The 16307-nt window shown below is 32.8% G+C and overlaps 1 protein-coding gene across 1 annotated transcript in view; it reads left to right on the top strand.

The window, feature by feature from the left end:
- Nucleotides 1–16307, top strand: part of SLC16A7 (solute carrier family 16 member 7) — a 185943-nt gene that overhangs the window by 103951 nt on the left and 65685 nt on the right. The window contains exon 3 of the mRNA XM_055248375.2: nt 11150–11396. Coding sequence (XP_055104350.2) covers nt 11180–11396 — 217 coding nt within the window. The 5' untranslated portion in view covers nt 11150–11179. The remainder of the gene's footprint in view (nt 1–11149; nt 11397–16307) is intronic.

Genomic DNA, 16307 nt, shown 5'->3' with positions numbered 1-16307 from the left:
GGATTATGAAAATATTTGTATTTTTAGAAAAATAAAAAGCTCTAAAACATTGTTTATTTTTTATGCACCCTGTTATAAGTAAAGCCCATCATAAATCATATGGCATATGTGTGATTACTAAGGATCAAAATTAGCAGATGGCAAAGCCCAACTTCTGGCTATAATAATTAAAGCTACTTTTGTAGTGGGAATAAACTTGATGCCTACTTGGACTTCAGGAAGCAGTCCTCTAAATAATGGTTTTTCCAAATTGAAGGAAAGCCTTCTCATTGGCTTAAGGATTGTTGGTTTTCTACATGCTTTCTAGTCAGACACACAAACTCTAAAACACTACCTTTTTTAAAAAACTTTTAAACCACTTTAATGGGGTATGATTTACTTACAAAAAGCTGTCTATAATGTATACAACCTGGTTAGTTTGGAGATAAGTGTACACCCATGAAACCATCACTACAATCTATGCCTTAAATATATCCACACCCAAAAGTTTGCTCCTGCCTTCTTTATTATTGTTACATTTTGAAAAGCACACAACATAAGATCTATCCTCATACCACATGGTTTAAGTGTACGATAAGAGTATTGTTAACTACAGGTACTATGCTGTACAGTAGATCTCTAAGATCTATTCATCTTGCATAATTTTATCTTTGTTTCTTTCACTAATTCCTCTCCATTTTCCTCTTCTAGTCACCTGGTAACAACTATACTATTCTCTGCTTCTATGTTTCCTCATCTTTAATGTTTCCACTAAAACACTACCTTTCATTTTTAAAACTAAAGATTAGTAAATGCATTGTATAAATATATCTGCATAAATGTATACGAAATATATGATGATAGTTTAATATATGTAAAGAAAAGGATGTAACATAGATTAATATAGATATAACTATCAAGCAGAGTCTTCCTGGATTTTTTACCCATTTGTTGAAAGGAACTCTGGATGTGAGTTAGTCTTTCTGGAAGAAAATGGGTCAATTATGTTAAGGTGCTGTGAAATTTCACAGAGATGTTGGTGAGCATATATAATTTGGACTTGTCAAGATCCCTTTTATCTGGTCCCTAAGTTGGCCTGTATAAATTATATTAATTTTTTTTTATTTTCTTGGAGGGCTGCCACATGGAGCCTGTATAAATTATGAGTGTAATTAAGCACATAGACTGGAAGATCAAAATCTAATTTTTAGATATGTCTCAGGCTCTCTTCTGAGGCTTTGCCTTGAAGCCAGGGAAGTTCTCTCTGCCAGAGGAAATAGATAGAAAATACATTTTCTCAAAATATAAAGGTTTTCTACCTTTGGATGAGCTGGTTACTTGTGGTGGGATGGAGCTGCTATTCTCGAATTACCCAGCTTTAAAAAGCCACCGATGGGTCCGAAGCCTCCTGGTAGGACCAGAGCTGATGTATGAGCCTCTTCTCACTGCTCTAATCCCAGGCCCAGGAGACCCATTTAGTGTGAACTCTTCATTCCTAGCACAAATTAGACCTTTATTTCCGTCCTTATGAATTTCTCAGTGTTTATCCCTGACTTTTAAGCCTCTTTACTCATAGTCTTCCTAGTCTCCACTCTCCATTTCTAATGGACTTGGCATGCAGATCACACTTTCTTCATCCTCTCTTACAAACCTCATTTGACCTGGTGGCTGTGTTGCCTTTGTTCAGCACTTTAGAATAGGTGGCCCTAGATGTAAGGCAGACACTGGTTATTTAATTGAAAGTATTGACATTTTCTTAGTTTTGATCTAGGCAAAGAAAGCCTTGGTCCAAACAAAACAAATTCTTAGGTACTAAATTTTATATATTCAGCACTATATTTAAATTGAAACAAAGATACTGGATGGATTAGAGATTTAGCATATTTTTCTGTCACCCCGATTTGATTAGGAAATGTGAATTCTAAATCAGAAGATCTCTAAAATAATTTTTGTTTCCTTCCTAAAACCCAGTCTGTCTTATTATAAGCCGTGTATATTACTGACAGTATTTCTAATACTTATATTTTAATTTTTTATTTTCATTGTCAATGGATATTTATTTAATTGAATTTTAGAGAAAATTATTTAAATGAGTATAGGTAATTCTTTAAGTGACAGCGAATGCCAATAAGAATTTTCTTTCTTATAATCATAGGCTTGTAATCTACTGTTTGTTTTTTTAACAAAACCTAATTTTTTTAATCTTATACTTTTTATTTTAATTTTTTCTCATGCACATGTTTGGTCATTTTAGTCATATCTTAGTTCTATTATTGTATTGACAAAGATATATTCAATTTTGCTAATTATTAAAAGATGTTCAAAATTTATTGAGGTGATTTAAAGGCAGTGGCTCTAATTAGGCTTATTGAATTCAAATATGCATGTAACAATTTGTTTTTCTATTTCTTTAGACAATCCAAAATCTACTCTACCTTTTTTCCTTTGTATTGCCTTCAAATATCACTCTTCAAAGTATAGTGAGTAGGCTTAAAGATTCCACATATAATCCAAAGAAATCTGTTCAAGTGAACATCTATCAACACCTAAAACTATACTTTTAACTCTCTTTTTCTTGGCTGTGCTTACAAGCTGTGCTTGTTAAAAGAAATAAGACACAACAGATATAAATTGTATTAAAATATTACAGAATTGGGCATAGGGAAAAAAGGCGTGAAGCCAATGAGTGTGTATGACTTGGATCTTGACAATTGGTCAACTCAAGAGTCACTAATAAAGAGGAGGTGACAATGTTGGAATTGGAGTTTTTGGAATTGATTCGTTCTGGGTCTCTTTTTTAATGGATCAGTTAAGAGATAATAAGATGTCATTTTATATGAAGAAAAACAAAATAAGTAGTAGATAAGAAAATGAAGAAGTATGTGAGTGGCACCTTGCACCCTGGAACCCATAGTTATCATTTAAATCAAGGAAATATGCTGAAAACAGAAAGTAAAATATCATATAAATGAGAAATAAATTGATGAACTGTGGGAAAAAAAGTAATACAAAAGCAAAAGATTAAGGAGAAAGAACGCTTAATCATATGTTTTTTATTTAAAGGCAAGGAAACTTTTGAAAGGAATGATTTGTGTAGCATCTGAGAAAATAGCTTCACTTTTATAACAAAGCAGGAATAATTTAAGTAGTTGACAATTCAGAGAATGAACATGCAGTACATTAGAAAAACATGAATTTAATAGGCAATATAAATCAGAATTTCTAGGTGATATTCCTTCAGGCCGGAATGTAGAGAAATGTGAAACAGTTGATTATCTATGGAAGGCTGATGTGCAGGTCACCTATTGTCATTCAGAATTGTTAAAGAACATTTGTGCACTAAAATATGTCTGGGGATATGATTGATACTTAGATACTTAGATATGATTGATACTTAGTCCCAGCCTCTCCGAGTAGCTGGGACTACAGGCGCCCGCCACTAGGCCCGGCTAATTTTTTTGTATTTTTAGTAGAGACGGGGTTTCACTGTGATCTCGATCTCCTGACCTTGTGATCCGCCCGCCTCGGCCTCCCAAAGTGCTGGGATTACAAGCGTGAGCCACCGCGCCTGGTGAATAGTTGTGTGTGTGCATGTGCACACGCACGTGGGTGCACGTGTGTATGTGTGTTTGAGATAGAAAAATGGGAAGAGTCGAAGGAAAGGGCTGGTAGTATATGCTATTACTATCCATTTTTACTTCTTTCAGTTTTCCTGATGCTTTTTTTTTTTTGAGCTGTCGCCCAGGCTGGAGTGCAGTGGCGCAATCTCGGCTCACTGCAAGCTCCGCCTCCCGGGTTCACGCCATTCTCCTGCCTCAGCCTCTCCGAGTAGCTGGGACTACAGGCGCCCGCCACTAGGCCCGGCTAATTTTTTTGTATTTTTAGTAGAGACGGGGTTTCACTGTGGTCTCGATCTCCTGACCTTGTGATCCGCCCGCCTCGGCCTCCCAAAGTGCTGGGATTACAAGCGTGAGCCACCGCGCCTGGCCCCTTTTTTTAGTCCTTTTCTGAATTTGGATGGTGGCCTCATCATTTACTTGTATATACCGTAGTCAAGATAGATTTAGCAAATATTCCTTTCCTTTACTTTTCATTTAGGATGTTATCTAAAGCCAACCTCGTCTCAGGCACTTATACCATAATTGCTACCAGCATTTGCCTTGATATTGCTGCCCCTGTCTAGAAAAGACTGTTAAAAAAAAAAAAAAAAAAAGTCTGCCTCAGACAAACATATATGGGCCTAACATTTTATTTCGATTTATTTCTCTTTGTCTTTGTTACAAAACAAAACCTGAAACTTCATACTTACAGAGATAAAATGACAGCGGATGGCGTAATGGGTGAAATGTTTTCTTTTTCCAATTTCAAATATTTACAGCTATTTATTGATCTATTTATCTTTTATTTACCCTATTATATGCTAATAACTGTACTGAGAACTTGGGATACAATAATTGACTTGTTATCTTAGACTCTGATGGGAAAGATGGGTAGTAAATAAATCAGTAGAAATGTTATTTGAAGGCAACAATATTGTAGATGTTTCCAAATTATTCATGGAGAGAATCAGGAATTTGGAGTAAAAATCTATGTTTCCCTGCGATTCAAATTGAAATCAGAACTATAAGAAAAGTACTTATTACAATAGCTTATAATATTGAGATAAGTTAAGAATCTAAACAGTTCTGAATTTTTTATGAAATAATTTATAGAATATTAACCAGTGAAATATTGTTAAAACTGATTATGCAACTATTTATGATTTTTAAAGAAATCCAAATAAATGAGAAATTCAAATCTTAAAACTGTATTTCTACATAGTACATTTTTATTAAATTTATATACATAAATATATACACACATTGAATATACATATATACAGATAAATATTTACTGCATTTGTTGTGTCTTCAATTCTAAGAAGCACATATTTCACGTTTTAACATCTTTGAAATGAAGATGTCTTACACTGGATGGCATCTTATGATCATTGTTGCTAAGGTGGCAGGAATGGCAGAGTCATGGCCTATGCCTATGCACATTTTAATAATTGTTTCTGATCATGATTGGACAGTTTCAGTCTTTTGATATTTCAGTCAATAAACCATTTGTGGACCATTAGAGGAAGGCATATAAGTTCTGTTGTTCACTGAGTATCTTCTGTTGATATTTTCTGGTAAGATGAAGAACATCAGTGTCAAAATTTAAAATGGCCCAAGCAGCTTGAAAGAAATTCCTAGAGACAGTAATGGAGTACTCTGTAGAAATGAAAACCGTGGAGGCTCTTTATAGGCCAGAGGAGGATATTGTGTAAGAAAACACAGCTATTGCAAACTGTGATTCAAAAAGTGATTCAGAAGAATCATAATCTGATGGTGAAAATATTTAGCAATACTTAATGAGTTAGAAGTTGTTTTCTTTTAGTACATATTTATACATGTAATTTTGATATAACTTAAAATTGTTGTCATTTTCAATTGGATAAAATGTATTATGTAAACATGTATAACTGAAGCTATAGCAGGGTATTCACCAGTATGTTTACAATAGTTCAGTGTTAGGATTGTGGGTGATTTACATGTTTTTCTTTACGTAATTTTTATTTTTTAAATTTTAAATTACTAATTAGTATTTATATCTTTGGCAAATGATAGTTACTGATTTTAATATTTAAGTGAAAATTTATTCTAAATGTGTAGGGTAATTACTGAAGTAGAAATATGATGCATAAACTTCCAAATTTTAGGACAAGTTGGAATCTTTTTTCCTTTGGTGTAAGCATAACTAGTAAAATAAAAGAACTGGTATTTAAAGAACAGAATGGCTCTAACTACATGAAAAGATACTCAAAATTATTAGTAATCACAGAATGCAAATTAAAACCACAATGATGTTTTTCGTGTCTACTGCATTAGAAAAAATTTAAAAATTATGCATTGGTCAGGATATGTGGCAAGGAGAACTCTTATGCACTGCTGGTTTCAGTGTAAATTTCTCCAATAAATCTTCTATAATTCCTATCCAGTATCTCTGGAGAATTGTTTGCACAAATGCCCCAAAAGAGAAAAGTACAGGAATGTTCTTAGAAGTATAATGACATCTACCTGGAGACAGTCCAAATCTCTATACATACTTAGTTATAGGTTACATATAGATATAAATACATACACATGTATATTCAGAAATGACATATGGTCAATCTTTATTATGAGTGGCTCCATATTTGTAAATTTGCATATCCACAGAAATTTGTGATTCACAGCACTTTTGCAATCATTTGCTGACATGCACAGAACAGCAAAAAAATTTGTTATGCAACACTTACATTCCCAGCTGAAGTCAAACAAGGCAAGACCCTGCCTTCTGGTTTTAGTTCTCTCTCATATTGTAAATCAGTATTCTTTTTATAGTCTAATACCATGTTTTTCACATTTTGTGCTTTTTGTTGGTGATCTTGCTGTTTAAAATGGTCCCTAAGAGCAATGCTGAAGTGCTGTCTAGCATTCCTCAGTACAAGAAAACTGTGAAGTGTCTTATAGAAAAAATATTTGTGTTAGATAAGCTTCATCCAGACATGAGTTACAGTGCTATTTGCTGTAAGTTCAATGTCAGTGAATCAGCGATATGTATTAAGTAAGGTGTCTTTAAGCAGAAACACACATAAAACAAGGTTTTGTATTGATTGGTTGATGAAAATGTGATCAGAGTCTCACATAAACCTAACCTTGTTTTTCTACTATGTGCAGCGGTTCAGCATTTGGTAATTCAGTGTTCATGGTGACTTTATAGAACACAGCTTCCATGAATAATGAGAATCAACTGTACTCTGTGACATCAGATTTATAAGTCTATGTGCATCATGTCTGAATCTAAAATTATAATATTAAATTAAAAAACTGTTTCCAAGATTACATACATCATATGCATATTATTACATGCATATAATATATAAAATTTAATATATATTTGAAATATTAATAACTATTAAATTATTATTTAATTATTAATTATTAAGAATTAAATTTTGACTCTGATCTATATATATTTTAGGTAATGAAAATTTTATATGAAATATAATATATTTAGTTTATATATTACATATAAATTTAGGAACACATACACATATACACACATACATATATGGTAAAAGTATAAATAAAATTAAGTTAAAAGCCATCATACAATCCAGGATAGTTGTTGCCTTTTGGTAGAGAAAGAGCGATGTGGTCAGAGAGGGATACACAGAGGCGTTTAGATTAAAAATGGCTATTGCTATTTTCTGAAGATCCTAAAATTATTTAATATTTTTAGAGAAACTCTGGAGGATTTCACATTCAGCCTCAACTGTGATTTATTGAACACTTAACTATGTGCAGATCACTAATCTGAGGCAAGCATACACTATTTCATTTAATTCTTATATTACTCTTGTGAGGTAGGTACTCTTCATGCAATTTTTTTTGACACTCGAGATCGTCATGCAAATTTCACTTTAAGATTTGGCTTTTAAAAGTTATAGCTTTTACATTAAATGTAATAAAAGACATGTAATTTGGAAAGTCACATATATATTTTTTCTCTTCAAAAATGTAATTTTAAGATCTTCACTCGTCTTCATTTTATGTATAATTTTAAGAAAAATTAGGATAATGGTAGGTAAATTTGTCTAGTACATATTAGTCATGCCATATAGTTATTATCCTGTTTTTACAGATGAAACCACAGACTCAGTTTTATTACTTTACTGAGTGTTACAGAGTAAATGATGGAGCCAGTATTCCTAGCATTTGAAGCTCTTATGCTTAATTTTCATGCCACAAGATGAAACCATGTAAAGGAAAATAGGTTTAAATGTACAATTTCATAATAAACTAGAATTTTAGAAAATAGAATTGTGTGTGTGTGTGTGTGTGTGTACATTCTTCTATTTTATTCTTTGTATAGGAGCAAACCAAGTAGAATGCTTTTAAAGGGTCATAAGTTCAAATTATTTTAATGTAAGAGTGATACATTTCTTAAGGTGGGGCATATTTAAATGCTGGGAAAATTCTAATTCATAGAATTTATACTAGTGTTGACACCTATTTACTGTGTGAGTCTACACACACCTTTTTACTTTCCTATGGGCGTAGTTTCCTGTCTGTAAAATGGAAATCCCATATTTATAACATGATTTGAATATTAACAAATTATAATATTTGTATTGATATTATTATTTTAAAATACAGGTTTAAGATTACTTAGAAATGTTATTTATGATCTTTGAAGTGAGTGAGAAATAAATCATCCAGTTGTATTTCTGAATGTTTACTGTAGCAGATGTGATAAAAACTACAATAGTTTAAACTCATGAATTAGTAATAAAAGATGGTTTAGTTTTCTTTATGCAAGCAGGAAAACTGCAGAGTGAGGACTTTAAGCCCCATAACTGTTTTTACACGCTGATTATACAACAAAGAGTAGTTTACCATGTAAATGTCCTTTGGTATTTCCTCAGTATTCTTCTAGGGTTTCTTTTTTTAATTTTCAAGCAACAAAATAGGTACTTTAAAATATAGTAATAAAATTTACTAATATATAGATTCAGATTCTTTAGACAACTTTCAAAGATCATTTGCTATTTTCAACTGGTTTCACTAATACTTACAATATTTATTTCCTTTTCTTTTTTCCTTAAATATTATACATCTTCAGAGATACTATTTCCAATGCACATGTGCTGTAAACTCATCATGTTAGGTTAACTGATGACCAAGGAGAAATAAACCTATCTTCCAATTAATAGATGAATAGATAGATAGCAGACAGAAAACTTTTATGTTTCTAAGAAAGCAAAAATGATTAAAAAGCAAGCTGTACACATGCTGAAGACATACAAACCATCTCAAAATAATTCTTGAGAGGTGTGGTATTTTGGGTTGATTTTAGCAATTTTTAGCATCTGCACGACATTAACTTATAGAAGTGGCTTTGCCCCAATTACTGTGATTGACTAGGATCTACATTATGTGCATTATTTGTTTGTGGTTAAAGCCTTTCATTTGACTTTGTCACTATAGTTTCCAAGACATTTTTTGGTAGGCTTCTAACATACAAATGTATACCTATAAAAAATCTTTCAAGTTATTCATTTTTTGAAAATCAGATGCCTATAACTGTTTTGATCAATAAGAAGAATACTACAGATATGCAGAGAGGATGTAATAAAAATGCCGAGGATTTTTTTGCTTGCTTTTTTTTCTCTCTAAATTATATCACTCGGTAGTCTTATTTCTAATTCTATTCATATTATCTGTAGAGTCAGCAGTGATTAGTGAAATCCTGCTATTACTGTTTTTCTTGGGTCAGGCTTCTTAATATCTCTGAAATTTGTCACACTTAAAAAATAGAAGAAATACCTTAAAAGGCTTTTATTGAAACTAAACTGAATACTTACTGAAAATAAAAAGCATTTATTTAGCATAATAAGTACACAGTATTTATTGAGATCCCCTTATCCATTTTTGTATACCTATAGATTACATTATAGGTTACTTTGAGTATCGTGCATTAATGCAATAAGATAAGTAATTGGAACTCTTGAAACTATTCCATCAAATTAATTCCACTGCATCTAAAGCCATATTTTATGTGTGTATTTAGTCGGGAATAATTTTAAATTTTATTTTATTGTAATTTCTTGGAAAAATCAAAAGGATTTGCCTTTTTCATACCATTTAACAATTTTTGAAATTTGTTTCACCTACATTGTCTAATAGAATGGTAGGTGTATTTATCATTTATACCTCTACTTCCTGTAAAAGAGTAATTTGAGACTGCTTTTTTAAAAATAAACATATATCAAAACATCACATTGTACCCCATAAATAGATAATAGATACAAGTAAATATATAAAAAAGCTAATTTTTTTTTATGTATGAGTATATGAGTAAGACATGTAAAATATATTTATAAAAAATATTTAAAAAGGAGATATTTTCTGTACAAATCATTGTGGCAATTAAAAGTCTTATTTAGCTATTTTACTTTACTTAAAAAACATTTTAGGGATAGGGCCTGTCTCTTTCACCCAGGATGGAGTGCAGTGGCTCCATCAGAGCTCACTGCAGCCTTGAACTACTGGGTGAGTATAGTTAGTAATACTGTATAGTATACTGGTAATTTGCCAACAGAATAGATTTCAGGTGTTCTGAGCACAAAAAAGAAAAGTGGTAACTCTATGAGGCAAGGGGTATGTTAATTAGGTTGACTGTAGTAATCATTTTGCTATGAATATGTACAACAAAACATGTTTTATACCTTAAATATAGAATTTTTATTTTTAAAAAATAGTGGGGGCTGGATGTGGTGGCTCACACCTGTAATCCCAACACTTTGGGAGGCCGAGGTGGCTGGATCATCTGAGGTCAGGAGTTCAAGACCAGCTTGGCCAACATGGCGAAACCCCATCTCTGCTAAAAACACAAAAATTAGCCGAGCATGGTGGCGCCTGCCTGTAATCCCAGCTACTAGGGGCTGAGGCAGGAGGATCGCTTGAACCTGGGAGGCACAGTTTGCAGTGAGCCAATATCATGCCACTGCACTCTAACCTGGGCCACAGAGTGAGACTCCGTCTCAAAAAAAAAAAAAAGAAAGAAAAAGAAAAGAGTGAGTTAGAATTATCTCTACAATCATCAAAAAGCGTCGACAACAGAAAGCAATAAAAAAAGCCAATAGATCATGTCAAAAGGCTTTGCATCCATCATTTCGTTCCTTGGCTTAGCCTTAAACAGGAAGGAAAAATGAGACCAAAAGTATCAATTAATGAGGTTAAAACAACTGGTGACTGAAGTAGAATATGCATGAGATCTATCTTAGAGCTATATCTGATGTATAATGTAAAATGGTACTTCAGTTCAGATCTAAATTCTTCACTTGTGTAATTTTTGTTTCAATAATCAAATTAAATTATTTAAATATTTAGCCCACAATAATCAAAGGTATATAACTTGCATTGATTTTTTTTGTACATTTTCTGGTAATTTTCTGAGTATAAGAGTATGAAAAATATTCATGAAAAATCATATGTTATTATAGTTTTAACTAGAAAGTACTATTTTAGTGACTATCAAGAGTGGTAAACAAAAGGGGAAATAAAATTTAAACTGTTATTTCATTTTTTTAATATAGGTTACTTGAATTTTCATTAGAGGAGCAGAAATGCCACCAATGCCAAGTGCCCCACCTGTGCATCCACCTCCAGATGGAGGATGGGGCTGGATTGTGGTTGGAGCAGCTTTTATCTCCATTGGATTTTCCTATGCATTCCCCAAAGCCGTCACCGTATTCTTCAAAGAAATTCAGCAAATATTCCACACTACCTACAGTGAAATAGCATGGATTTCATCCATTATGCTCGCTGTTATGTACGCAGGAGGTAAGCTTCTTGCAATAAATAGAATCTTGAATTAAGAAAATAATTCCTCCATGTCACAATGTTTTACATATAGTGTCTTGGTATATTAAAACCCTGTTTTTATGTTATAGTCACTTAAAACCAATCAAAAGTATAATTAGAACTGAAATTTCAATGATTTTAGTGATTCAGCATCTTAAGCTATTTGCTTCAAATTGAGTCTTAATAGAGGATTTGCTTGAATAAGAATTTATAAGCACAAAGCAGGATTTACTAAATAATGGAATTTCCAAGTGGAGCTACTTCATTTAGTTTGAAACAAAGTGCACAACATGTTGCTGATGTCATTTTTCACTATTGCTACCTCTGGTAGAAATGCTTTCTTCTGAATGAGAAGAAAATTTAAGTTGCTGACAGTTTATAAGCCCAGAAAGTACATCACTTTAAGCTGCAAAAGTGAAGGGTTAACATGTACATGCTGGACCCATTCAAATTTGTGTGACTGAAATAATTATTTATCTCTATAAGACTCATTAAATATGACATCTTTTTAACTTAAATTGTTGCTTGGAAATTATCTTATTACATTCTACGTTCAAATAAGGGTATGAGTCATGAAGGATAATGAATAAATCAAAGTACCATCCCACTTCCAAATGTTAAAAATTTGGAATTATTGGTGCCTTATTATGTCACCTATTTTCTTTAAATCAATCTCAATAGCAGACGAGACTCTCTTGTAGAATTTTTTGAAAGTCATTACTTAAAATATATCTTTTAGAGTTTTTATTTTTCAAGTGGGTATTTGACTTTAAGGGATAGATATAGACTCAGACTATAGTCATTTAAAGAAATTATATCAATATCTTCTGTGATTTCTTATTTTTCAAGTAAGGATAATATGGCTTTTAGTCATGGAGATGTAACATTACTATAATATCCAGTATTTAGTAATATTTACTTTCACCCAAGGCCTAAGTACTTAATGTGTGTGATATGACTTAATCCTCTTAATGATCCGTGAAATGAGTATTATCTTCTCTTTATTCCATAGCTGAGGAAATAGATACAGTAGCTCTCCCAAGTCAAACAACTTGTTAGTAGCAAACAGAGACTGTAACTCCAAGCATTTAACACCTATGGTCTCTTTTCTCATATCTTTCTCTTTACATCTAGAGAGTGACAAAGCCCGATCTAGCCCAGGCCTTCTATAAACCTGATTCAATTCTTTCCACTTCAGCTCAGTGGCTTGTGTTCCACCTCCACCAACATCATTTGTTCAGTAACATAATAATTATTCTTTAGGACATTATCTTTTTGTTGTACTTTGAGGGTAAATAGTTGATCCTAAAATAATTCTGTGTGTGTGTGTATGTGTGTTTATGTGTGTTGGTGTTGGAATGTGTTTTCTACTTTTTATACATAGTGATTTTATATTAATACAGCATATGTTTCCCTTATCCATTTGGTTAGGTTAAACGTGCATTTTTCTTCCAGTATCAAAAGGTATCCTTTAAGTACTATTTGGGCGTGTCAATGCAAAATTCTACTTCTAACACACATTCTGTGAATCTCCTTTGGACAGTTGTTTTATAGATTGTAAGAATGTTATTTTTTATGACCATAGAAACAGTAGCTATTGTAGAGTAGATATTCCTGTATCCTGTGGGACAGGTGTTGTTTAACGATGTTGTGCTAGAGCAGCACACAGTCATCTTGACTTCAGCTCCAAAACGTGCTAATATTAAGATATATAGAGGTTTTTGTTGCCTCTTAAATACAATTGAAACAGTCTCTTATAGTGAATTAATATAAGTCCATTGAATTTGAACTTCAGATCTTATATAGTCATAATTCCTTATTGAGCAGATAGTTGACTAACTCATCAGTAGGACAAAATTTTATATACTGTTTTAGTTAAGCCAAATCTTAATTTACATTCTCTGTTAGTTTTCAGACCTCAGAGTCTCGATGACTTAAAACAATACAGGTTATTTCTTGCTGAAGCAATGTTTAAAAAAGGTGGCTATTCCATCACCCAAGGCTTTGTGTGTTGTTCTCTAAATCTGCTCCATCTGCTGGACAAATAGTAAAGGCAGACAGCATGGAAGATCATATGGACTATTTTAGGGAGTAGGCCTGGGAGGAATAAACATTATTTCTGTACATATTCTATTGATCAAAACTCTTATACTGCCCTACCCAGAGTTAGGGGCCATGGATGCTGGGAAACACAGCCTTCCCAAAAGAAGAAACAGAACTACATAACATCAAGCCAGTCCTAGACAGAGCCTGGTATCTCAACATTCTCCATTAAACAAAAGAAGCATGTGTTTATACACTTGCCTATGACAGCCCTCCACCCTCTGGCTGGATCTAAAAGGAACATTAGAAGGAACAATGGCATAATTAACTTTCTCAAACCACTAAATCTCAATATGAAATTATAAAAAGTAAATATACTATATTTACTACAAATAAATGTTCTTCTTTTATTCATGCTTATTTTTCTATTTTAATATATGTGGTATAAATTTTTAAAAGCACAAAAGAACTCTTTTGAAATTCATGAAGAAAATGGTAGTTTGTTAAAATAGTTATAAATTTGGAAAAATCTGCCTTAAAATTTTTAGGGTGATAGATGAATAAAATATGTCTAAGTTAAATATTAACAGAGATTTTATATATGCTTGTTTTGTGAAAGCAATGCTAGATACATACAAATTCTTAGTATTTAGTAATTGATGATGGCAATATCTAGGTGAGATCCAAGTAAGTACCTGGAATATTGCCTAAAGTCCTCCATTATCAGGGCTAAAACATGTAAACGTTTCATCTCTGGCCATAGAGAAAAGTCAGGAATTGCAGAAATTCTGCTCACCTTTGGTCCTTCTTTTAAAACTGGAAACATAATTCTAGGCCCATTGTTTAGTGGATGAAAATGCTTTTACCTCCCATGTTCACTGTTGAATATAGATCTTATACGTTTACGTAGTTTGTTGGAAATAACATCTGTGTCTTATCCTGATAATTAGTTTCTAATCTTTTAACCAAAAATAATTGGCACATTTAAAATTGTAATCTAATGTGGAAACAATTTTCTTAATGTGGATGCAGATAATTTTTTTCAGAAACATAGTAACTATTTAGAACAAAAAGTCTGATATAGTCAGTTAATCTAAGACACAGGTATTAGTCCTGTTACTCACATTGCAGTCTTTCTTCAAGTGTGGTCTACAGAATGCTTTGCTTCTGAGTCATGAGTCTTGTTAAAAATGAAGCCCTAGGCCTTATCCCAAATGCCCTTTTATCAGGATTTCTGTTGTTAGAGTTCAGAAACTTGCATTGTAACAAGCATCTCTGAAAACAACTTCACTTTATATACAACACAGGGGTTCACTGTTGTAGAAGAAAATCACTATTTGATTTTAAAATACTTTAATTTTCTTATAGTATGTGAACTATATTTATAGGAGCCTTTTAGGTTGATGATTATAAAAAAACTTTAAAGAACATAAGGTGAAAAGACATAGTTTACTATGAAGTATAATGAGTCTCTCTAGCAAGTAGCTGAAATATTCTGTTCAACACAATGCTAATTGCATTAGCCTAGAGAACACCTAAGATCTGACACATTCATTAGGGCTTAGCAGTCAACCTATTAATCACTACTGTGGGGTCACTGAGTAAGACGGAGCATGTTCAGAGGCCTGGCCTGTGATGTCAGGACTGGAGTCTCTTGTAGTAATTAGTTGGCATCTGGGCTTTGGTAGCAAGGTATTATCTTCCCTTCTGATGTCTGAATTAAAAATGAAACTAATGAAAGGTTCACAGGAAGGATGGAAAAGAATGCAAATTATGTTTATACCTTACTTCATCCTTAGAATAATGGCATTACATTACAGCAACCCATCTGGATGTCCATATGTTCTCCTGGAGGTCTAGCAAATTTTAGCAAATAGGTCAAACAGTGTGGTCACCCCATTAATAAAGCACTAAGTAGAGGTAGAAAACATAATTTAAACTTTTACACTGTCTAGAAGGACATAAGGTTTTATTTTGTAAATAGTGATTACATAGGATTGTCTTTCAGTGCAATATTTGTTTTTGTATTCTATTGAATGATAATCTATACGTGGTTACCTGTACAGTTACTGGCTACAGATTTGGACTGCCAGTTTCTGTGTGTACTTTATGTGACTTTTCTGGTAAAAATCTGTTCTGACTTGGAAGAATCAGCCATTCTGGAGAGAAGAATTGGCTTTGTCTCCATGGTAACTTATTTTTCTGTTTTATGTGAATAGTGACAGCCAGTTGTGCTAAAGTAAGGGTGGTAGTTTTGTGATGAACTACTTTACACAGAGATTGAACATTAGAACACTGAGCTTATTTTACTGGAGGCCGAGAAGCAAAAGGCTTTAACATAGCAGGTTGGTGGTCATAATATACAATATGTATTTTTCCATTACCTTAAAATTTTAAATAAGCTCAATATATTATTCTATATTGTACCCTAATATTTTGCAGAATGAGGGAGGCTATTAAAATAATTCATACTGTGCAATATCTTAGCAGCAATAAAAAAGAGTCATTCCATTCCTGTGTTTGAGATGGGTAGAGCTTTCATCTTAGATTTATAAAAAGTAAAAAGTACCAGGTACACTCTGACAGCCCTGTGCAAGTAGGCTGTGGACTTTTTATATCTATGCCATGTTAAACTCTTTTTTTCATCCGTAGGCATAAATATTACTAAAGCTTTCTAGGAAATATGGCACAGTGTGGCAGAAACTGTTATGCTCACCATGTATCCATGTACTCCTCTATATTTCCCAGCTTTCCTCCCCTTAGGCTGAGGCCAAGTGACTGGTTCTGACCAGTTAAATATAAGTGGAAGGACATATGTCCCTCTGGACACCTCCTGGACAAGGTGGT

The sequence above is a fragment of the Symphalangus syndactylus genome, chromosome 17 (genome assembly GCF_028878055.3).
Source record: "Symphalangus syndactylus isolate Jambi chromosome 17, NHGRI_mSymSyn1-v2.1_pri, whole genome shotgun sequence".
NCBI lineage: Eukaryota > Metazoa > Chordata > Mammalia > Primates > Hylobatidae > Symphalangus > Symphalangus syndactylus.
Note: the sequence above shows the minus strand (reverse complement) of the source record. Positions and strands in the feature narration are given on the sequence as shown.